The sequence below is a fragment of the Diadema setosum genome, chromosome 1, assembly GCF_964275005.1.
Source record: "Diadema setosum chromosome 1, eeDiaSeto1, whole genome shotgun sequence".
In the NCBI taxonomy this organism is placed as follows: Eukaryota; Metazoa; Echinodermata; class Echinoidea; order Diadematoida; family Diadematidae; genus Diadema; species Diadema setosum.
The window spans coordinates 15,214,238-15,240,634 of NC_092685.1; the positions used below are offsets into that span (position 1 = coordinate 15,214,238).

The window sequence follows — 26,397 nt, forward strand, 5'->3', positions numbered from 1 at the left end:
CCGTCAGTAACTGATGATAACAAGGAAGACCCATTTTGTGGAAAAAAAAAGTAAAAAAAAAAACAAAAAAAAAAACCTGCATCCGACAATTACTATTACTTACAAAGTTCTGGCATATCAAAATTGTAGAAAACTATTCTTAGTCTAGTAATATTTCTTTATCGACGTTTCACCTTTTCCGCATAGCCCCTCTCTTTTCCTCAGGTCATACTTCGATATATAGGGAAGGTATATCATAGCTATCGAAGGCAAAAAAAACAAACAAACAAACAAACGACACCCACAAAACATTAGTTTTCGTTTGCGGTCTTTGTGCTCTGCTAATACTTACAAACATTAAATTTGTTGTGAAGTCGATTAAAAGTACCAGTCTTGATAGCTGCTTCTGTCTGACGTTCCTTCCTGCAGTGACGTGTTTCTCTGTACTAATTGCCCTGAGTGTGTGCAGTGTGATGCTCACAGTGATGGTTCTCCACGTGTACAATCACGAGGCTGTGTCACACCCGCCAAAGTGGTCCTTTCAGCTGCTCCGTATTTTCGTCGCGCGGGAGGCCTCCAGTACCATGAGGCAAGTTGGGCAAAACGAAGAACTCACACGATTGTTATACCCAAGATGCGTGTTTTAGAATATGAGCTGATCTAGAAGTGGTTTCAACTCTTCACGCTCTATAAACAAGGAGTAATATCTTAACACCTTTGACGAATTTTGTATATGCAAAATGTCACATTGTATTGTATGCTTTTGTTGGAAATGAAATTAACTGAAATGAAAATGAAATGAAATAACTTCATGTAGTATTGCTGGTTGCGGACTATCGTAGCGAAACATATCAAGGTTTAATGATATTCACCATTGTTGTGAGATAATGAAGTCCCTAGGCAAGGTACTTTTTCGTCCTTGCCCTTTTCTTTAGAGGGTACTTATTAACTCTTCATTCCCATGGTCGCTTCATTAGCAGTCAGTCCTTCATTTAAGTTGTTGTGTAACAAACAAGAAATCTAATTAAAAATCAAACAAAATCAAATGAAATTGATCAAATCTGGTAATTTGCTATATGCCAAGGAATCAGCCCCTCCACTCTTTCTCATTCCTACAAACAATAAACGCAATGATACATAACGGCAGAATGTCAAACATTATAATATCTAAAGGCCGTGTCACACCTTTCTGGGCAAGCCTTGCGTGCGATTTGCGAAGAAAACATTTTACTACCCGGAGGTCCCCGCAGATGACCCGCACATGACAGTACCTAGCACGTATCTCACCCGCCCTGAGGTGCGCACGCAAATCCATTTTACCCGCAACCATGCATGTTTATGCCCTGTCACACCTTTCAGGGCAAGCTACACGGGCTTGTTGCATGTGGGGATTTTCCAGAATATCGGACAATTTCTGAGGGTGGACAAGGATTTTAGCGAGTTTTGCACGTGTCTTACTTGTTGGACGCGTTCTACTTAAATTCTACTTGCGTGTATTCTGTGTGACCTGCGTGCCAGGCGTACGTGTCTATGGGGGCTGACAACTCAGTGAAGGAATTCCTCTGAAGAAATGGCAGAAGTCCCACAGAATGTCATTATCTTGGCCGCATACGGGGACTGCGAAGTACCTGCATTACAGCTGCGAAGTACCTGCGTGGGAGCTGCCTGGGAGATGCTGCCGGTATAAGGGTCTCCTACTGGCGTTGTGCGTGGACCTTTGCGGGCAATTCCCGCGACTCACCCGGAAAAAGTTTTGGTCATGCTCAAAACTTGGCTGCGGGTAAATCGGAATTGCGTGCGCACCTCCCGGCAACTACGGGCGAGATACGCGCTAGGTACTGTCAGGTGCGGACCACTTGCTGGGAGGTCCGGGTAGCAAAAATTTTCCCCACAAGTCAACTCGCAAGGCTTCCCCAGACACGGTGTGACAATTCCTTCAGCATGTTCAAAACTCGTTCCGGGTGAGTTGGGGGAGGGGGTTCCCCAGAGGTACACGCAGAACACCAGTAGGAGGCCCGCAGCGGCAGCGTTTCGCAGGCAACTCCTACGTAGGTACTTTGCAGCTGTAACGCAGGCACTTCTCAGCCCCCGTATGTCGCTCGTAGCTGAAAATGGATTGGTTTCACAGTTCTCACGCAGGTAGCAGGTAGATAGTACGCCTCTAGCAGTAAGACGCAAGTACACAACTCGCCAACATACTTGTTCGCCCGTAGAAAAATCCATACTCGCAACAACCCCGCGTAGCTTACCCGGAAAGGTGTGACAGGGCCTTAACCAAAGTCAGCTTATTCAGCAAGTTTGTTAAAGGTAGGGAATCCCATTTGCATGCCTTAAATGAAGAGTTGTATAAATACAGTGGTATGTTGAAGAGAGTATCATTTTAGAAACTCCCATAAAGTATTGAAAGTGGAAGGTAACATTTAGTACATTTTTATTGACCGTTAGATTTTGAATTGAATTTTTTTCGGGGCTCACCGTAAATTCCAGTACATTACTAGGCTACCTTTGCAGACCCTTGCACTGCATGTGTGTCCATCATGTATATTTTGTGAAGAAAGTTCATCAAAACTTACAAACATTTCTATATACATTCTTGCCACACACTCTATATGTTTCTACATCAGCTCTTATACTTTTAGATTTGTGTTTATAGATAAAGAATACAGAAGACTGCAACAAATAGGCTTAAGTGTGGCTGACACACAGAACTACTGAGTAGTTGAGTTTTGTGCATTATTCAAATTGTAGATAACTGTTGACTTCCAAATTTCTCAGCAGTGGCCTAAACAAGTCCCCTGGGGTTCATATTTAATGTTTTGCTGCATTTTGGGAGGTCTGTAAAAGGTATCCCCTACCTTTAACCCTTTGGTTTCCCATCAATTACTTGTCCATATAGGTTTTTGTGTGAAATTTGTGCAAATTTTTTGACCTATTGGCATAGAAAGGGTTAAACGAATTGATATCGAATATTTTCCAGTTATCAGAAATATACACGCAAAGTCTGATAGACGTTAGTGAAGGATATAGCACATTGTTAACATACAGTCTTTGATAATATTATTGCTTTCATCACCTGCATTATTCTTGTGCGTGTGAGCATCAATGAGTAATTATACGTACCACGATTAGATCCGACATGTACGACTTGTGACTTCCATGCATACAGTTCTCCTCTAATACGTCGAACAAAACTCGTTCACTAAATGAGGAGCAACGGAAAGACGAAAGACACTCTTCCCTGGCATCCATCTGCAGAAGATGGTTAACTCCTTGACCTTTTCTTGACCTTGCGCGTTGCCATCTCAGGTCAGATGACGGAAGAAGGCTTGACGTGATGCTAACGTAAATAATTGTAAAATCAGACGACCACAAACTCCATATGAATGAATGGAGAAAGAGAGGGTGAAAGAAAGAACACTAATTATCTATTCTTCTTGTCATACCGAAAGGCAGACAAATTAAATATTGCTGATACTCTGCAAAGAGTCTTCTCTCCGACAGGCGAGCCATTTAATCGCTACTGGAATGGATTCACAGACTTGTTAATTTAGAAACTAGTCCTTCGTGACTCTTAATTTGCTTGACTGAAGTGCTGAGTCATGAGTTACTTTCTCTTTGTTTCGCAGAGAGTTCTATGGTCCCAATGATGACAAAAGCGAAACAGCCACGTGTGATGCCCCCACTGCAAACATTGATTCACGTGAACCCACGAAGATGACGTGCTATAAAGACTTGGAAAGGGTGCCACCAACGTCAGTCAAGAGCGAAGCTGTCTGGAGTTTGACATTAGTCTCGATCAAAGAGACGCAGAGACAAGAACTGAATCGATTCCTGTGGAGGCACATGGCCCATGCGTTTGATATGGCATGTGGTAGCATTCTAACCGTCTGTATGGTAGCCTGTATCTTGTATGCCTCCGTCAGTTTTTTGCTCGGAAATGAAGAAGCCCAACAGATGTACAAAACCTCAGCCGCATAAGATTATGCGATGATTCACTCAAGTAACTCTTTGCACCATGCTTTTACCCGAGTTCAACGAGTGTCCAGCGAGTTGGGATTCCACTGATTAAGATAAAGTCAAACTGAATATATATATATATATTTTTTCATGTTGATATTCTCCCTATCATGGCAACGCTTAGTTGTAAATTGAATGTGATTATGAAATAAAACTCCCCTAAATCTTGCGCGTGGTCTGTTCAGAAATATAAGAAAAGTCTTTCGATTAAGTTCACCGATACAAACTCATAGATAACATGTGCGCCAGCTGAAGCAAACTGCCTACATACATTTGTGCATTCTCTTCATTTATACGCATGACTTCATAAACTGTCACTGTTTTGATAGTATATAGGCAATTTTACCTTATCCCTTTAATAAAAGAAAAGCACAGAAGGTTTCATCTATAGAGAGTTACCTTTAAGTTCAATGTGAAATAAAACATTCTAGCGTCTTTCCGTAAAACACGTTACTACATTGTAATGAACTGACATCTTGAAATCAAGAGAATATTAATTAGAGGGGAGAAGGTTGAGATGTGAATTTTCTTCAATCTGCCTCCCTCTACATGTATGTTAAATTACAGATCAGCAGTTGCGATCTTACAAATTTCATTTCTAGATGTAGACAAATTGAAGAAAATTCACATCTCAATTGACATACAGTATGATCACGCAACTCTCCAGAAGTTTTGTGCCGCGGCCATTGTTTTCTCTGTCTTTTTTGTCTTTTTTTATTCTTCGATGTTTATATTTCCCCAACTCAAAAATTGCCATTCCTTTCAATTGTAAATATCAAGTAAGAATTAATCTCACATCAGTATCTGGTAATCTACACCCTACAAGCAATGCTTCTATGTAGATTCCTCATATTTCACATGTTAGATTGTCTTAAATGGTGTATTTGACAATTATTCATCCATGCTTTGTATTGTTATGTTTATGATTTATTCATTTGTTGAAATGTGGAATATGGAACAATAAAAAACAAACAAAACAAAAAACAAAACATATATCTCTTTTTTTCAATTGACGAATTTCCTGCAGGTTTAACTACACTGTTTGATTACTGATGAAGATTCTCTGTTGCAGTGAAGGGTATATAGTACAGTCAGTCATCAATCGATCAGTTAAGAAATATCTAATGTCTGGGAAATTCAATATTTCTTTGACATGAATACATATCTTATGAAGTCTGATGTTTGGAGTACATTACCCACGCAAATGATTAGCTTATGTATTGCATTCCCCGCAAAAAAAAAAACCCTAAACACACACACAAAAAAAAAACCCAAAAGAAAAACACACATACAAACATGAAAATTTAAACACACGCACACACACACACACACACACACACACACACATATTATATATGTAACCAAGCTTGCTGCTCACTTCTGAATTTGCTGCATTCATGAAAACGCAGAAGTAAACGGATGTGGTTGGGGGAGACGGAAAATTAAAAAGAGTATGAACAAGCAGGAGCTTTTCTGTACTATTCATTGAATAGCAAATTTTGCTGAATATTGTAAAAGCAATGAAGAAAAAAAAAACAACTTTGTTAACAATTTACGTCTCCCAAGAATTCATGCATACATGAACATGATGCAGGAACCAATAATTCGAATAAAATCAAATCAAACAATGGACACACAAACATCACAAAGCAGAAACCATTGATGTATGACCTTCCTAGCGCAGAAAATGCTCGGGGCCAGTCTGGAAGTTTTCTGTACATATAATCATTTTGATAAAATGATTAAAAAAAAAACAATGCGAAATCACGACACAGTATAATTATGTTTCCTGGTTTATCTGTTTGTGCTACAGCCAGCCTGCACCAGAAAAGCCACTCACATAATTCAAAACTGAGTTGACCAGGGCCCCATCTTATAAGAGCTGCTATGATAGCAGTTTGGTAGCATGTAATAGGAATTTTGTTAATGTAGCTTATGTTTATTCTATTCATTTTTCTTTCTTCGAAACATGCACATTGAATATTAACGTTTTCTGTTATATTATTGAAGAGAAATTTGATATTAAAGGGATCGTATAGTTTTGGTTGAGACCTAATTTCAGGTGTGTAACATTTTTTAGTGAGATAATGAGAAACCTGTTATGAAAGAGCATGAAATTCCATGAGGGATTCAACGTTTATTTGATGAAAATTGGTTTTGAATTGGCTGAGATATCTAAAACAGAACGATTCTGATAAATTTTGGGACCCACACTTTTTTACGATAGCTTTGTTTTACTTTGTTTTTGGATGTTTCAGTCATTCCAAAACCGATTTGCATCAAATAAACTTTGAATTCCTCTTAGAATGGTATGCTCTCATAAGTGTTTTCTTGGTATCTCGCAAAAACTTAAAAGCCCAATTCTCATCTCCACCAATACTGTACTATCCCTTTGAATATGAAGTTATTTTGAAGAAAAATGTAATCAAACAAAGAAATAAACAATTGCTGAAATGGCAAGTGTCACGGCAATGACAGGAATCCTGCTATCTGATTCGTTTTGCTACGAGAAGTTGCTATTTTCAATTCTAGCAAGAGTTCCTATCTGAACATCTTTATGGAATGAAAACCAGAAGTTTCATGTCACCGGTGATTCACTCTCCACGTCGAGCGCTTTTATACGCCCAACTGTATTTGACAAGCAGCTTTGCGCCTGCGCGCTGCCATTCCCGCCATAGGTCGTTGCTCTTTAATCACGAAAGCTCCCTTCACCGGTGCATAGCTGGTATTCCGAGATACCAAGCCGTGTTCGCTCACCACTTCACTCTGATTTATTCGTGTAGAAGCACTCAAGAAACACTTGATTTCTCGACACCTTGACAGGTTAGAATGGCTCCTTTAAAATGGTTGGCTCGTCTCATCGTCGCTCTGACGTGTGTAACTTATTCATCAGGTAAGAGAATACTTATAGCTTACAACCAGGCCGCGGGAGTTTTCATTCCGTTTGAATTCTCGTTATTGCACAGAACGATTGTGACTCGATCGAACAGAAGTACATTTATACGGATCATTAGTAAAGTTAAACACTTAATATTGCTGTTGAAATAACTTTTGTGAAGTTATTAATTACGATAATCATATAGAAATTCTTAAGATTACCTCTTACTTTAGAATAATCTAACGCTTTTATGTGAAAATGGACATACCAGTACTTCGAAAGTGTGAACTGATCATCTTGTTATTTCTGACAATAATTATGTATCACCTCTCACATGTGGATAATAATAATTTATGTTATCGTAAAAGACAAGATTTTGTCTATGATAATATATGTTGAAACGAAGTAAGAAATTTATTTACTGATAAGGTTTCTTATATACACATCATCATTTATACGCGAGCAAACAACACAGAAAAGGGAGTGTTTAAATCTAGGCAAGTCTTCACTTCTGTTCAGTCTGTTTTACTTTCACTTTATAGGCCTATGTATCATAAATGTTTCTGTATGGGTTGGTGTGTATAATGTGTTGTTTGTTGTGTATATGAAACCCTGTATCATAAACTCAAGAACTGTCTACAGTTCAAGTGATACTCTAACGTTGAAGTTTTTAAGCTCTAAAAATCAACATGAATAATGGGAATCAAGCATACCATGAAGGAATCATCTGAAGGAATTTTTTGATTGTTTCTGAACTTTTAACGTCATACACTCATCAAGAATATACTCATGATCAAAGTATCCCAGCCTTGCCCATTGAAGTTTCAGGATGGTTTTCAATGAACACGTTCACAAATTTCACTGATGCAAAACGGGGGAAAAAGGCACTATGAGATCAAAATGTAATACCCAAACTTATCCACATATTTTTCGAATCTTTATATAAACAGAGATAGAAAAAGAAACACTGATGCAAAATCCTGAAAAATATGAAATGCATATATTCAGATCTGTGAAAAAAAACAACAAAATGGTGCTCGCTCTGTCATGACAGAGCGAGCATGTTAGGAGGTACATGACGCATGTGGATTTGCAGTTGATGTATCCTGAAGAAGGGCTTTTCGCCCGAAAGCTCGATGATTAAAGGGGTGCTACCCAACACCAGCCACGTCTATATGTGCAAGATTTGCTGTCAATATATATATATATATATATATATATATATATATATATATGTATATATATATTCATATTTATGTTTATACATATAATTATCATAATCAACAAACAATTATGTAAAAATATATATTAGGGATTACTTTGCAAAGAATGTTAAATCCACTTTTGTTGCTGCGGAGAAAAAAAAAATTAGATATCTTATTTCACAACCCTGTGTATTTATACAATAACGTTATGTCTCCATGGAATAGGCCTACCCTATTAATCCATAAAGAAAAAGTGACTTGGAAACTTACAACTTTGGAGGATTTGAAGATCAGATTCGTATAATCACACCCACACACACACACACATATATACATGTACATATATATATATATATATATATATATATATACAGATACATCTTTGGATGTCAACTCAGGGAGACATATTTGTGTCTCCTTGATGTTTTAAACTATAATGATTATTTGATCTCATTCAATCCATGCTTTGATGCTGACAACATCTAGCACATAATCAATTTTCCCTACACTGTCTCCCTAAATCTATATCAAAAGGTTTAGGTAGTGAAATATATGAATGAATAGGTAAATAAATAGATAGATAAATGAATAAATAAATAATGAATATAAATATATATATATATATATATATACATATAAATGTATACATACATACATATTCCTTTACTTGCCATTTACAGGTGGCAGGCCAGCTATCGGATAGATAATCTTGCTTTTAGATCAAATGTCATCGTGTGACATGTGACGTGCCTATAACGTGTTAATAGTTGTTTGTGTCATCTGTTGTTCGCCGACGACTAATAGTTCCACATTAAATTCATTTACTGTCTCTTCCTGCCAAACTGAAAACGCAATATTCTCACAATAATTTGTTCGAGTGTCGGCTATGTTCGTTCCAATCCAGTCCTTAATTATTGGGAATCCAGGTAATGTGAAAATCTAGCTACTCAAATGCCATCCAACCTATTTCGTGCCGTTTGTCGGCGCCAAAGCAATGATTGGGGTCGGGTTGTGTGCCGATGTGTGGGAAATCGTACATGCCATTTTAATTTTGCTCGATATGAAAGTTGGAGTTCTGTGGAGCGATATAGAATAGGAAATTACGAAATTACGCTCAAACATGAAAATTACGAGCCCTATATTGGACTGGGAGTGATTATGCTGCAACTTCCACATCCTCGTGGCCTCATCTGATAATATTACCTCCTCATCTCCTTCCCGCGTTACAAACAGTGAACAAACAAAAGAAAAAGAAAATATGTAAAACTGAAGTTGATGAAGATAATGAATAGCAAGTCCCTGCGCATAGAGCCTAGCAATTTAAAATATTTCGAGGTCAAAAGCCCTGTATTACTCACTCTCTTGAGTGTACCACCGCGGGTATTATAGCGGTAAATGCGCCGTGGTCAAATTATAGCCTTCCTACCTCAGGTTCCACTTTTGAGCAGCTTTGCTCTAAAACAATTCCACCAAAATCTACCAAACGTAAGAAGATGTACCTGAATTTATGTAAGAGAAAAATTCTCGGTGGTGCAGTTAGAACAGAGATGAATGAAAGACAACATTGATTATTGTCTTTCTTCATTTTGTTTTTGATAAAGAGTTAGATTTGCAAGGACCCATTGTAATTTTACCCACTCCATTCCCTCGAAAGGTCATGCAGAAGAAAGAAAAAGACATAATGGAATATAGAGGTTTCACTGCACGTAGTGTTAAGGGTTTGCCTCATCATATTGATAATCATTATACACCTTGTTTACTCAAACATTTATAGCATCAATCGCTAGAATGCTTCCTGTATACCATTGTACAGTGGTCGGTTATGCAAACAAACGGGGCTTTTACTGAAAGTGCATCCCCACAGCCGATAGTTCCCGCGCGAATTCTCTGCAAATTCTGACCAGCCCTCGGCAAAGAGTAAGTTTACACATTTAGGCGATTAAACCCCTACGCGACATTAAACCGCTGGTGATTCATTGCACAGCTGAGGGACAAAAAGTGCTAATTGCCTTACATCAAATATTCACGCCCAAAACTCATAGTTGATACTGGCTTTAAGTGCATAAGCTCTCCAAGGTTAGTTACCATCCCAATACGAAGCAAAAGCGAGCAAGAGAATGAAAGAGAGAGGGGAAGTGGAAAAATCATCAAATAAAACCCTGCGCTGCATGATAAAAGTGGACCCCCAATATGAAATGTATGAGCGGCCAAAATAGTCAAAATTCACGTTACACAAAATGGACAAAAGTGGCTGCAAAACAAACAACTGACGTTTAATGATTTAATCAAAGATCGTTGCTCCAATCGAACAAAGGACGTTAAGGGAAATAATAAAAGGTTTGTGCAAAACACGGCCATGAGTGCTATACTGTGCCGATAGAAATTATTAGTAATCAAATATTCGAGTAGCAAGTCCCTCTTTTGTCGCCATATGTTCAATTTGTTTCTAAACGTCCTTTGTTTGTTTCACGCAGACTTTGTTCATTTCATGTGATGAAGTTTGTTTGCTTCGATCTTTTTGATATTTTCACGGAAGTTCCTCCAGATAGTTTAGCGTTTCGCAGCGTTTTTTATCATTTTACTATCATAGTCCTTTGTTCTTTTCCGCAGTAAGCTTTAATAATTTCACTCAAAGTCTTTTGTTTGCTCTGCAGCGACCTTTCTTCTGTTGATTAACGTTAATTCTGATCCTCTTGGCTGCCCATAGAAATGCACCTAGTGCGACCTTTTTGTGCAGCTACCTATTATGTCCATGGGTTATGCCTGGCCCTCAAACAATTTCAGTTCTGCATGGTTATGTAAATTCACATCCATGACTGTGTTTAAGTGGTCGACCCCTGCAGTAAACATATTGTACATAACAATGTGTGTTTTTTTTATAATACTAAAATCATACATGAAGTTGTGACCAGCATTTAGTAATTGTTTTACAGAGCTTGATATCATGACGTTGATAGAGATTTTATTATCATAATGTAATACTGAGCCATCTTACTGATGGTTTAACATCTCCTGTTGATCAATTTGCAACACACATGAAAGCGTTGCGTAAAGATAAGACAAAAAAAAAGTTATCATGATTATTTTTTTTTTCAAGACAGTATTGTCTAATTGGATATATCTTTGTGCACAGGTATATTCATTTTCTGATACGGATTACAAGTCGTATCTTCAGAGTCGGTCAAGGGAGGAACTTTGTAGAATAGACTATGAAAACAGATGTATATACTGCACTAAGTCTCTGATTGCTAGTCATGTACACAATGCCTTCTATAATGGATAATTCCCTGTTGAGAAGCTGAGACATCCCACCGTGTATGCCTCAGCCTTTAGATCGTGATGAAGACATGTAGGGCCAAAATGTAGAACTTGATAAAGGAAAAAAGAAAGCAGAAGCTACGTCTGGACCAGTGGAATATTAATTTGCTTTTGCATGCTTTGAAACATCCATGTCCTTTTCTCTCTACCAGTTATAAGGGCAAAAAAATTGTATACTTTTACACGCATACAGACAAAACCATGCAGAATTTACGTCGTACACTACCACACCTGCACACTCACACTCGCACTCTCGTATTAGGTCCATGATGCAGCGATCTTATTCATATTATATCGGAAAGAAAAACAATGTGTACTAGCAATGCAAGAGTAATCTACCAGGCAGTTGCATTGACACGCACAATACTACCACCTGCCCCAGCGCCCCGAAATCTTTCAGAGAATGAAGCTGTATTCACTATAGTAGGCTGGATATCGAAATTTGTTGCATGGCAACAGTCAAGCAGTACAATGCCACCCTATCCACTATAAAGAAAAATGTCAATGAATTTGAATGATGATACTATTCCATAGATGCTGTCTTAATACACATTTGAAGGATGAATTCACGCTCTGCTTTTTAATCATTTGTTTTTGCCCTTTGTTTAGGTATGATTAAAGCAGGGAGGTAAACCTCTTCCACCTCTCTGATTAAAGTATTCAACGTCGCCAGATTTTAAATGAAACAAAACAAAGTACAGGGGAAAAAAGCAAAAGTGAACCACTGTAAAACAGACCTGATCTTTCACCACTGATTTGATTTTCCTTGAATACAAATAAAATCAGGGCAAAATTCCCCTTATTGAAAAACAAAAACAAAATCTGTCAGTATTTCAGCGATGTAATCTTATGCGTCAATGTGATATTGAAATGGCTTCAAAGTTCAAACGTCAGAAAAATATTAAATAAAGATAAGACAAAGATCAGACAAAAGAATATTTATTTTCAGACAATATGATTTAATTAATGGCTGTGTATACACGTGAACGTGTATGTTTATTTTCTGATCACAAATCGTATCTTCAGAGTGGGACAAGGAGGATCTTTGTAGAACAGAGTACGAAGGTAGAAGTAAATACTGCATCAAGTCTATAGTATGATTGCTATAGTCATGCACACCAAGCCTTCTTTTCTGTTTTTAGTTCCTGTTGGTATTGATATAGCTTTCAAGTTGCCAACGACAGGTGAATATAAAATAAAGGTAAGACGAAAATTATGTAAAAGACAGAATTATTATTACTATTATTATTATTATTATTATTTGTTCGGCAATTGCAAAACAATACAAGTGACAACAGAGAAACAGACAAAACAAGCAAAACACGAGAAAACAAAGTGTCAGGCTTTCCCTGTTGAGCTTCCCTAAGGAGCCGGGTTGGAAAAAAGTAATCAAAATCACTATGACCCTTGGGCCTCTCCAACCAACTTAAGGAAGCACATCAGGGAGTAGTTGAACATAAAAGAAAACAAACAATACAATTTCAAATTGAGCATGTAAACCAGGTTTATGATAACATTTATTTAAAAAAAAAGGAAATTCTTTTCAATTCATTTATTGCTGTGGATTCAAAGACCAGATGACAGGACAATATAGAATAGATAAAAACAATTCAACTGGCATAAAGTTCTTGAAAATGATATTACAATTTATTCCTGTGACCTCCATACCTTGAAATTTCATAGCACACATCGCCGAGTCTAAATTAATCGCCCTTCGCAGGCAATTAGGTGATAATTATGAGATGTCATATATATAACTAACGACCTTTTGACTGTCAGCTTCGCTTTTCAGGGGGATTTTCTATAGTACTTGTACCATGATAATAACAGTGCTAAGGACTGAATTTCGATAACATTATTGGATTGGGTTGGGTGATTGGGTTGCACGCTTAAACAACACGGCTTATCTCACCTTATGATATTTTCGACATTCAACAGAGTTTACATCGTTTTGTATGAGCTAGAGATAAAAACAGGTCGGTGGATGAGAGATAGAAAATGAGATAACACATCCCCCGTTTATCCCCAGAAAGAGGAAAATGTATCAACTCTGTATACCACCAAATGATAATTCTTACACTTCATGAATGAACTTGATTTTGATTTTTTTTTTTGGTAATGTTTAATGAATAAAAAATTGAAGAAAGTAGTACAAAAAGAATAACAGAGACTGCATGTTTCCATGCCCATTTGAAAAAAAAAAATACTGGCGTCTTGAACAGCTGACGTCTTGACCTCGGGCGATGCATGTGAATCGGTGAATTCTCACCCCTTTATTTTGAATTGTTCCACTTATCTTCGTATGCTCGGATTCGGCCTGTCTGTGTGAGGCTAACTCGATCGGTTCCCCATGATTATCAAGCGGCACTACAGCGTTCTGTGGCGCCACTCTTTGGCACTTTGCATAGTTGTCTGACTCTACATTTTACTCTAAGACTTAACTCTTCAATATAACTCCTTTAATAATTGTTTATTATTTTCCAATATCATATTCACTGTAATGTTTCATCGTAAATAACGTGCCATTTCATATAATACAGGTCCCTTTTTTCAAAATCAACTGGCAAAAATGCCATCAGTCTTTGAGTCCTCTATGGCTGTCCGTAGTTTCTTTATAAATAACACCTACATGTATTTAGTCATGCTTACTTTACAAAAAAACAAACAACAACAACAACAACAAACATGTGTAATCTATCGTACAGTTAACAATATCTCTCATACAGTATACAGTTTATCAATAATTTATAGGTATTTTTGACATTATTAACTGTCTCTTAGTTGTATTCTAATTTCTGTAAATACTGTCTCATTTCGTAAATCACAGTTATAATTGCATTTCCTTAATTACACCCATAGCGTAGCAGGGAGCTTCCTCTGGTATCATTGCTAATGTTTTGCATTGTTTTTTTTTTCAGTACATGTACATGCCCAGACGCTGGCCATGGCCTTGTGTACCATCCGTAACGATGTTGATTTTGTTTCATCTGTGTTCATGTTCGTTTCCTTGTTTTGTGTGTGTTTCATGTTTCTCTGTACGCATTTCGGTTTCCTTTCTTCTTCTAGGTTTGCATACCCCCACGTAGCTGCTGAGTTAGGTCCAGGCGGGAAGCCAGCTATTAACTCTCGAATGTCTTATCTTAACCCATGACTAACATAACAAATTTTATGACACAAAAGGCACTCTGAATCTGATCATGCAAATTATTATTTCCAGTTCGTATGAAGATTACATATCTAATAAATACAATAACTCAGCACAAGAATTTGAATATAATTTTGACTCAAATGATCCAGCTCAGAGTCCATCATATGTTTATTACAGTGCCGACCGCGGGAAACGTCACGAAAACCCCTAGGGCAAATGCGGGAAGCCCTTTCGTCCGGGCGTACTAGGTAATACGCGGGCGTTTGGACGCGTACAGACGAGGGAAGTCGCCCGCACTTTCACGCTCGTCTAAACACCCGCATTTGCCCGAGCGCTCCAGCGCGGAATTAATGATATGAAAATCAAACTCTCCCGTCAACCATCGGCTACATGAAGGAAATTAGCTGAAATCGATCCGCGAAAATCTTTTGAAAAGTATCAGTAATTTGCCGGATGTTTGCTTTTACGTTCGAAAGTAAAATAATAACCATAACATTCAGCTCCCGAATATGCTAAAGCAAATGTCCAATGATCCCTTTGACGTTTGGAAATGAATAACAATAATACTCCGTACGATGATTAAATAAATGTCGGATGTTTGCTTTTACTTTCGGAAGTAAATAGCAATAATATTCATCTCCGGAAGATGCTAAAATAAATGTCGGATCTTTGCTTTGACGTTCGGAAATGAATAACAATAATATTCAACTCTGTACGATGATAAAAATAAATGCCGGATGTTTGCTTTTACGTTCAAAAGTAAATAACAATAACATTCAGCTCCGGAAGATGCTAAAATAAATGTCGAATGATCCCTTTGATGTTCGGAAATTAATAACACTAATATTCAACTCCGTATGATGATTAAACAGATGTCGGGTGTTTGCTTTTACTTTCGAAAGTAAATAGCAATAACATTTGGCTCCGGAAGATGCCCAGAAAATGGCAGATGATTGCTTTTTACGTTTGGAGGTGAATAGCAGTAACAGTCTGCTCCATATAATAAAATAAATGTCGGATATTTGCTATTACATTTCGAAATGACGAACAGTAACATTCAGCTGCGTTTGATGGTAAAGTAAATGTCTGATGTCTGCCTTGACGTTCATAATGAAAAACAGTAACATTCGGCTCCGTACGATGCTAAAATGATTGTCGGATGTTTGCTTTTAAATTTGGAAATGAATAACGGTAATGTTCTGCTCCGAACGATGCTAAGATAAATAACAGATTGTTGCTTTTACATTTGGAAATGATTAACGGTATCAATCGGCTCAGTTAGATGCTAAAATAAATAGCGGATGTTTGCTTTCACGTTTGGAAATGAAAAAGGATAACATTCAGCTCCGTAAGATGCTAAAATGAATGTCGGTTGTTTGCTTTAACATTTGAAAATGATTAACTGTAACATTCGGCTCCGTAAGGTGTCAAAATGCTAGTAAATGTTGGATGATTGCTTTTGCGATCAGAAATGAATAACGGTAACTTTAGCCTCTTTACAATGCTAAAACAAATGTCGGATAAATCAGATAATTTTGCTTAACATTCGACGTCGTGCGATACCAAGTTGATTACATAAACCTTCGACACTTCGTTGCTGCTCAATTTTATTTGATCTCGACATTATGGACGCTATACCTATTTGATTTAATTGTCCTTATTTTATCAACCTTCGACATCAGCCGCTACTTTATAGTTTTCTCGATCACTAACGTCGGACGGTATGACCTAATCAACTTTGGACATTGGTCGCTATTTAATAATTTCATCAACCGTACACATCGGTAGCTATTATTCCGATGTTCGTTATTCCGAAGGCTCTCTAGTCCGAAGATTCGTTATTCAGAAGGTATATTGTTCCGTTAATTTCATTTTCGGATTCATGAATCTTCAGAATAACGAACCTTCGGAATAACGCCACAAACGTTCGAATTAACGAACCTGTAGGTTTAGGGAATTTGTGTGTTTCGAATTTAACGACCCTTCGGAATTACGAACCTTCGGAATATTACGAACAGCACCCATCCGATTATCAACCTTCGACATCGATCGCTGCTTACTGATTTTATCAACCTTCGACGTCGACCGTAAATAACGTATTTGATTGACACTTTCGACGTCGATCGCTGCACATTAGATTGGCAAACCGTCGAAGTGTCGATCGCTGCCTATTTATTTACTGGTTCCCCAATTTCTGACTTAGTTACTGATTTAATCTACCTTCAACATCGGTCGGTCATTATATTGTAAGTGGCCACTTATTGTCTCGAGCTTGATATTTCCCAATGGCGTCCACGTCTACACACACACACACACACATAAAAAGAAAGAAAAAGATCTGAGTCTTAAAGGTCTAACGAGGCGTGAAAGTCCTTGTGTGATGCTTTTAATTGTGTCATTCACAATAGTGTCACGGTCCCTAAGATGGATGAAAGAGGCGCAGATCTTAAGAAGCCACTTGAGTTGAAGTTTAACACCGTCTGTCTATTCTTAAAGTACACGATTTGTAGGGAAAAAAGAAAAAGACAAAGAGAGGGAGAAAACAAAGAAAACGTAGGAGAGAGAGAAGGGTATGGCGAAACCACCAGAGTGGCATTATGTAATCAACAAAGCTGCGTTTAACTTCACTCGAGTCCCCGAGAAGTGGTACTACACGTGCATGCATAATGTTTATCTTGGATACATGTACTGTAGGTACCCTTCTCTCCTTTCATGATAAATTGTTTATACGTATCACATAACTATGTCAATGCATGTTTACGTCGCAATTTGTCCAATCGGGGTTTTCCCTCTTTAAGGAGTGCTTGCTTTCCAAGAAAAAAAAGAAGAAGGATGAAATCAATGATTATGAGCAAAACTGAATGCATTTAAGCAGCGGAATCGCGCTACATCAATAGCACTCCAAAATCTTCGAGTGATCCCGGAGGTCACTCCGAGTGAAAATGAACATTTTCACTCAAAATTCACTCCAAATTCACTCTAAATTGACTCCGTTTTAAATGTATCCACCCATTCAAGTGTGAATGTTTTCATTTTTTTTTTTTTAGAGAGAGAGAGAGAGAGAGAGAGAGAGAGAGAGAGTAGGCCTACTGTGCATTGGAATACGAATCTCTGCTGTGCAGCGATATTATGATCGCTATAAAAACGATCAGTTCGATGAGCAAAGCACGTGCTTGCCCTGCCAGCAGTGAGTGCGCCATGTGGTTCCAACATACTCATCTTGTGTGCCCAGCGTGTTTTTATCACAGAACTCTTGTGTGTAGAGTTCTGTCGTTTTTACGTTATGGTCAATTCATGACGTGTGAGTGCTTCGACTTGACGCCTGTGAGATTGACAGGTGCCGTTTACGAGAATAAAAACTGTCAGTAGTGACTATCAATCCCAAAATCAGTTTCTATATAATAATCAGACTAATTACTTAAATGTAGAGTTACATGTAGTTACATGTATTTCGAATGACAATGCGCACATCCCCTTTATCATCACACTTTTGATACGGCGGACAGAAGGCCGTTAAATTTCATTGCTCTCAATGATTCGATACAGTCATAGCTTTTAAAAGGTCCAATTAAACAAATTGGATATGAAATCACGGTTACAGCTCGTTATTCCGAAGGTTCGTTAGTAAGGTTCTTTAGTCCGAAGGTTTGTTAATCCGAAAATGAAATAAGGTTCGTTATTCCGAAGGTTCGTTAATCCGAAAATGAAACAAAGCTCGACTTACTTCGAAGGTTCGTTACGGACCCTATATCATTTCGGATCCTATATCATTTCGGATCAACGAACCTTCGAGATAACGAACCCTATTTCATTTTCGGATTAACGAACCTTCGGAATGACGAACCCTATGTCATTTTTGGATTAACGAACCTTCGAAATAACGCCGCAAATGTTCGAATTAACGAACCTTTTTTCGTTTTCGGATTAACGAACCTCTATGGTTTAGGGAATTTGTGTGTTTCGGATAAACGAACCTTCGGAATAACGAACCTTCGGAATAACGAACAGCACCCGAAATCACGTCTTTATCTTGTTAAGATATAAGACAAAAAAGGGTCCCTCAGTTCACGAACTTGCGATGTTTCTTTATTGCGTGTGTTTCTAGCTTGTGTTTGGCACTCACGGAATGAATGCGCGTGCAGTATAATATGGTAGGCTACATACTCGTGCTCTTGTTGTTGCTGAACATTTCCCCTTCACAGTGATTGTGTGGCATGATCGTTGAGTATGTTCAGATGGTGTTAGTGCGTTGATTAAAATGTTACCACAATAGATGCACGTGTGCTATAACAACGATCTGAGGTCTTTGCTCCGCGCTGCTTTCTTGTTTACAAACATTGAATCTTGGTGAACTTAATTCACTATCGCCCCCATGCTAACATGCAAACGAAGAAAACGCTTTTGTTCTTGTTTATGTGTACCATGCAGTGAACAGAAGGTAGACCTGTAAACTGTGCCGCTAGGCCCTAGCTGTAGTTAGCACTTTGACGGATTGTCACTGCTCGTCTACTATTCGAAGCGAAATGAAAATCAAACTAGAGATCTCGTGCTGTATACTTTCTCGTACTGTGTACTATGCAATTTGTGGTAGTACTTGTCAACGCTGTGTTTTTGGCTCAAACTTTTCTCTCTCAAACTTACTTGGTTACGCAGGGGCGGATCCAGGGAGGACCGCAACCGGCGCCCGCCCTCCCCCTTTATTTTTATTTTTTTTTTTTGTTGAAACAAAAGAAATGTAAAAAAAAAAAAAAAAAAAAATGGGGGAGGGGTGCGTGCGCCCCCCTTTAATTTTGTAAACGCGCCCCCACTTTACGGAATTCCTGGATCCGCCCCTGTTACGGGATAATACCTATCAGAATCTGTGCACGTGAAAAGCATTCAAACTTTCCCATGTTTTTGCTCTTGCATTAAAGGCGTATTAATTCACCACGTCCATGAAACAAAACCCCCATAGTTCTGAAATGTGAGTTATAGGGATAGAAACAACTGCTGGAAAAAAAAAAATTGAATCCGTATGATCGAAAATACAGTACACTATGTGAACGGTTACAGTTCGCTATTCCGAAGGTCCGTTAATCCGAAAATATGAGGTTTGTAACTTGTTATTCCAAAGGTTCATTTATCAAAAAATGAAATAAGGTTCGTTATGCCGAAGGTTCGTTAATCCGAAAATGAAACAAAGGTCCTAATTCCGAAGGTTCTTTACAATCTATAAGAGAAATACTGATATCTCCTTATATTCTAGGCTTTATTACAAAAAATTATGTAGGATGCTTTGCACAACGGACCTATTATGCATCACATGTGATATCTAAAACATCTTTTAAATCACTGCTCCCAAAGGTAAACATATGACCTTTGTGTATCTACTCGTTTGTGTGTATGTGTGTGCGTGTGTGTGTGTGGGGGGGGAATAGTTTCCTCCTTCTTCTTCTTTTTTGTTAGAGTTTATCTTAGTTGATCTTGATACAGTGTACCTCTTTCGGTGCGCCCTTTCTCTTGTTATGTCACTTCATCTGTTTCTACATTTTGAAGCAAAGTAATTTCTTCAAGCATTGTGTATGTCCTCGTAACCGTAATGTGTCATTTTGCTGCGATGAGTTGGTTCTATAATATAGTAGGCCCTATTATTGCTGTGAGATGTAATTTTTGTAATAACGTGTTGAGAATAACAGATTTTTGTTTCTGAACGAAAGGAAAAATGACGGAATTGTTTTGATAACCAATGTGGATGACGTGTTGAGAATTCTGATTCCTGTTTCTGAACGAAAGGAAAATGACGGAATTATTATTTTGATAACCAATGTGGATGACTACCTTCTATAAGTGATTTTGGTGTGAAAAGAGAGTTTGCTCAAAGAAACGCTTCTCATGAATGGTCAACGAAACAAAATACATCATACAATGCAACGTGACTCGCGTGCATTTAGCAAACGAAATGTCTAGACCTTTAAGTTCAAGTAAAATGCATAAACACAGAATAAGAAAGCAGACAAACTAACAAATATGGAATTAATGACCGCAGACGTAACGTAGGAAAACCTGACACCTATGCTTGAAGAAATTCCCACAAAAGCAGAGCGCAAGATAAAAGAATACATGTGCGTAGTCCATACAGGTCGTGATGCGCTCGGTCGAAATGCGTATGTCGCAGTAAACGAAATTTTAGGCATGTCTACACATGTATATATAAATACTTGAATTCTACATACATTGTATAGTTTTATCTTTACAATAATACATAAAACAACCCCTTTCCGCATCCCTAGAAGTCATAAAAGAAGAAGAAAAAAAAAAAGAAAATCGCCCTTAAAGTTCAGGTTATGTTCAAGCTCACAACCCGTTCCCCCCCCCCCCCATGATGCAACAGTCCTGCTTTATAGCGACGGCGTTAACGCTTCATCGCACACACATAAATGGCGACAGCTTGGGTGTGTGAGAAAATTCATTCTTAAATGGATGCACCCCCATGGCACTCAGGATTATCACTGACCCTCCTATGCCTTTTGTCTATCCACCCTCCTGCTTTAATCCCCCTCCCTTCACCTGTTGGCCTCCTTGCCCATGACCTCCCATCCTCTCCTTTTGTTTTCTTTGTTCCGTGTCCCTAGCCTGTCCCTGACTGTTCGTGTTGTGTGAACTTCTTTATAATGTGATTGCTTTCCCTGCCTGATTATCATTTTGCCTCTGACGAAGATTCTTTTGGAATCAAAAGCTCAGGCCCCTTTAGAGTATAGACTCCATTTTACTCCTTTGGCACGCCACTGATATTCGATAAGCAGTTTTCAGCATTTTTGTGTTTGTTTGTTTTTGTTTTTGTTTTGTTTTGTTTTGTTTTGTTTTTGCTACAGATAATTAGCCAATCACAAGACAGATATAATTCGATTCTAACCAATACCAAAATACGGTTGCCTGAATGTAAACTTTGGTGTGTTTGTGTTGTGTGTCGGCTGCAGTGTAGTTTGAAACAACAGAAACAGAAAAAAGAAAGAGGCACGCAATGCGTGCTATATACGAAAAGCCTCATTTACCGAGAAAGTTGATCGCTTCCATTCTCCTCCCATGTTGTTGTCAATGGAAGCTAAAGAGAATGCTTTTAGCAAGTATACCAGTACCTAAAGAGGACCTGAGGAACCCGTTGTTTTGAATGCTGTGCTCGGTACGACTTCAAAACGCAGTCGAAGTTATCAGAATGCCATTATAATAGAACTGATAGCTCTATAGAAAACTTGTTTAGGTCAGTAAAGGTTGCCGTAATGCAATCTTTGTGGAATTGACTCACTACATCTGAGCATTTTGAAAAACGTGTAGAGTACTTTCGTTTTGCATATAAATGTTAAGAAATAGTTTGAACTATGAAAATAAAAAAGTATGGTTACTTCAACGATGTTGAATAGTTCGATTAGCCGTGATGCATAAAGTGAATTCATGAATTCATCTGACTAATCCTTACCGATTGATGATCACTTCTATAAGCCAACAGTTAAGCTGAACTGCTTTGGAGTGATAAGACAGGTAAACGATGAAAACTTGGTACATGTTGTATGCTATTATAATTATTATAAAATCCTGTAGCCAGAACTGATTTTACGATCATCTTTAACCTTTCAGAAAGTTCCAGTTTTCAACTTAAATAGTAGCGATAGCTTGTAAGAGTAAATTAGCATCCCTCTGACTATTTTTGGTCAATATGCATACTCTTAACCCTATTCTAACTGGGGGGGGGGGGGTCAAATTGACCCCCCCCCCACGTTTCGCGTCACGATTCTGCAACGAGCAAAGATTTTGCCGCGTCGTTTCACAACTTTTTTCATTGAAGTCTTCCGCATATTTTGAGACCAAATTTGCGACGTCTGAGTACACCGTTCTGAAGTTACGTAATGTTATGCAAATGCATGTCAACCGGAAAACAGCTCAAATTCATGATATCGTGTGCAAATTGAATGTAAATTGTGTTTTTGGGGTTAAATTGATATAAATTATAGTATTTCATCTTTGAACCATTGAAATTAATCAATTCTATATAGTGTAGATAAGCCTGAAAAAGTGCCTGCAACAAATTTTGAAAAACAACAGAAAACACAAGGTCGAAAAAACAATAAAATACATAAGAAATTAACAAAACAATAAAAAACAAAAGAAATTGGTTTTGACTGTGCTTTATTTTTAAATGAAAATTGGTTTATATGTCTTGAGGAATTTTGACACAAAAATTTAGCAATGCTTCAGTCTTTTTTATGGAGTTATAGGTGAAAATATGATTTCATGCACAACTTTGCATCAATTTATTAAAAATAGAAAGGCAATATTTTTCTATTGTATGACCATGTAATCTTGTAGTTGACATCCAGCTCTATCTTCAGGAAAAATTTCGCAGCGATCATCTGAAGGGGGGGGGGGTCACCCCAGTAAAAACTCCTCCCAGTTAGAATAGGGTTAAGCCAGCTGGACAGAGCGATCAATGGGCGCGATTATCACCACGCGTGGTTAACCTAAACAATGCTCGGCCGGCCTGTTCGGTTTCAGTGTTGTTTTTTGTTTCTATTTCCCCCTTTTAAAAACGAAGGTTCCTTAGTCCAGCCATTGTTTTCGCTTCCTGCTCAAGACATTGAACAGTTCAGCAAAGCTGAAGTTTAGATCACTAAACGGCGACATCGATAATAGGACTTAGATCACAGCCGAAAGTGCGCTCCTTCATTACTCTAGAATGAGAAAGAACACCCTGTCTGTGTTCAAAGTTGGGTTACGGACGATGAAAAAAAAAAAGGTTTTAATCATGAATTGTCGGATGACGTCGGCAGATTGATGATATAAATATTAGCGTATCATGGGAAAGATTAAGTAATGATGAGCCCAATGATATCGCAGGGCTCCAAACTAATTTTTATTTTTGACCACCAAAATCATTGATTTCTATTTTTTTTTTTTGGTGGCCAAAAAAATCAAGAAAAACATAGGAAAAACTAAATCGGTCCTACTAAAAACAATCATTAAGCATTACTGACGTGACAGGTACCCATGTCTAAAATAAATGAATACAAAAGTAGATCATCTTATCACCATTATTCTGAATTCTAAGATTTAGCAAATAGGCTTATAGATAATTATAAAAGTTGATGCCTATATAGGTGGTCATAGCTTACTTTTGGGATGAGAAAGTGGGAGCATTTCCAGATTGTATGTTTTAGCATTGTAAAGAGCCGAAAGTTACCGCTATTCATTTCTGATTGTAAAAGCAATCATCCAACATTTACTATAATATGTTAGAACCTTACGGAGCCGAATATTACCGTTAATCATTTTCAAATACACTGTATAAAAGCAAACAACCGACATTCATTTTAGCATCTTATGGAGCTGAATGTTACCCTTATTGATTTCCGAATGTGAAGCAAACATCCTCTGTTTATTTAAGCATCATACTGAGCCTATGTATACCATTAATCATTTTCAAATGTGAAAGCAATAATCTGTTATTTATGTTAGCATTGTACCAGAGCTGCCAACCGTTCCGAAAAATTCGTATACGAAAAATCGAAGGGAATACGACAATATGAAAACGTCCTTAGAAAGTACGAATTCACAGTGGGGAAAAATAATGGGTAAAAATATCGCAAACGCACGTCGCATGTGCCATGTTATCTGTATTCAGCTGGGATATCGATGCATTGCGTACGCACCGTATGTGGAAAGCGCTGCATAGAAAAATGTGCGCACACGCATATCGCTGCTTGCGTACTGTGTACACCGAACAGAACTTCGCGCGCGTGAATCCCTGTCGCCTACGGACCCTGGATGTTTACATGGATCGCCGTGGTATCCCAATGTGTGGCCGGCCGGCTGGGGAGTGTCTACACACTGTAGCCAGCTGCCACTACAATACCGTATGAGGCGGGGTGAAAGCCTCCCGTTGTGCAATGTCTGCTTCTTTTTCTCTTCTTTTCATCCTCTTGTCCCTTGCCTCACAAGTACGAAATGATTTTTAGAGTGTTGTGTGTTTTTTTTTTATAACGCTATTGCATCATTTTCTGCGAGGAAGTTGTAGAGGTGAGTTTCTGTCCGTGTATTGATGACTGATGTGCACTGCCCTCTGCAGTATATGTGCAAGTGAAAAGCGTTCGAACTTTCTTTCCAGAGTATCGTGGAAACTCGATTATTTCTAGGCCTATTAAAGGAGATTTCATATAACAGAATACTTATAACAAACTATTTTCCCGTCAAAATGAATCAATTTCCTTTGTTTTGTATCGTTTATTGACTTGATCCCATAGGATCTCGTCGCAATACCGAGTTTTATATGTGTGTTTATTTTCGCGTAGCTTTCGGTGCTGCAAAACTTTTGCTAGGGCCTAAGCTTACTACTAAACTTCGTTTTATTTCCGTCGTTTCTCACACCTCGTTTAGTACGATTTCTTACATTTTATATCACTTTATCTGTTCCCTTTATACTTTGAAGTATTTAAACGTTATTCTCTTAGTGTCTCGCACTGTTATTTTCGTAACGGCGATTTCTCCGCTTCGCTGCAATCGAAGCGACGGAGTTTGATCCCAGCCGCTTCGATGTGCTATTTGTTGTCTTTTCTAAATGTTTGTGTTGTTGGGAAGTGTTGATACTTTGTATTTGTTTCCTAACCTCGAGGTTAGGGCCTGCCGTCTGAACGTAACTATGAGTTTCCTAGGTATTTATCTCGAGGGATTATGCGTGTTTCTTAATGTTGATCATAGGAAAAGGCTAAAATGATCTTGAGTGATGTCTGATAGTGATGATAACTATGCTGGTGACTGGTGTAAAAAGACGGCTTCCTGTGAATGCTTAGCGTACGTGACGTTTGTTTTATTTCCCTTCCCTCTAGTCTTCTTTCCCCCTTACTCTTCTTTCCCCTCTCAAGAATGATTAAAAAAAAAAAAAGAAATTACGTACACCTCACAACAAAACGAACCATGTGCTATAGCAACTTTCGTAAAGTTAAATCTAAATGTTCAATATCAGCAAAGAATAAGGCGAAAACACGAATGACAATAAATAAAAGCGAAGAGATTGTGTATGCAGTCTCTTCGGCTCGAAGAAACTTGACACCCCACCCCTCTCCCTTGTGGAAATTTCCACAAAAGCAGGTGCCACACCCAGGTGCGTGCCAGACGAAAGAATGCGCGCATTGGAATAAACAGCGTGTAAGTATCCTGGAAATATCGATCGAAGAACCAGCTCATTAGTTGAATTAAAGGAATAATTCCAAAGATATCATGATTCTATGTCTATAGCCTTTCTTTTGGCGCATAGTAGGGAACATCGAAGAGTCGATTATAGTGTAATTGATGGAATATCTAATGTTCCCTGAACAATAACAAAAGGATTGATTATTAGTCAATTAAAAATGCAATCACAGAAATACATGAAAGGTCTCGTATGCCCAGACAAATTCACTACGAGAAGGTCCAATGAGATGCAGTCATCACCTGGTTAGACAGCAAAATACAACGTGTAAGGACAATTAATTTCAGTTCACGCGCATCAAAACTGCTTATTACTTTTCAAAGTTTCGCTATCAACATTCGTTCGTGGGTGTATTTTGTTTGTTTGTTTGTTTTGTGTGTTTTTCCCTCGTGAAAGACGTAATGATTTCTTCATATCGAACGTAAATTGCATGTTTACCGTAAACAAGCCATTCAGCTCAGCTCAGCTATGGCGCATTCGATCCATCGATCTTGCAGTAACCTCTTATAGGCAGGAGCACATGGCGCATTCATTTAAACTTGAAAATGAAGCCACGTGTTTGCACCACATCGGCGCTTCCACACACAGCGCGGCATTTTGCGATCATCGTTATAGCAGACTTTCCGATTCCAGTCAG

At 38.1% G+C, this 26,397-nt stretch overlaps 1 protein-coding gene across 1 annotated transcript in view; it reads left to right on the plus strand.

Annotated features, from left to right (window-relative positions):
* The window catches only part of LOC140237244 (uncharacterized), a 60,132-nt gene that overhangs the window by 17,457 nt on the left and 16,278 nt on the right, over positions 1-26,397 (plus strand). Inside the window, exons 4-5 of the mRNA XM_072317191.1 lie at positions 409-568; positions 3,606-3,850. Of these exons, the coding sequence (XP_072173292.1) occupies positions 409-568; positions 3,606-3,850 (405 nt within the window). The remainder of the gene's footprint in view (positions 1-408; positions 569-3,605; positions 3,851-26,397) is intronic.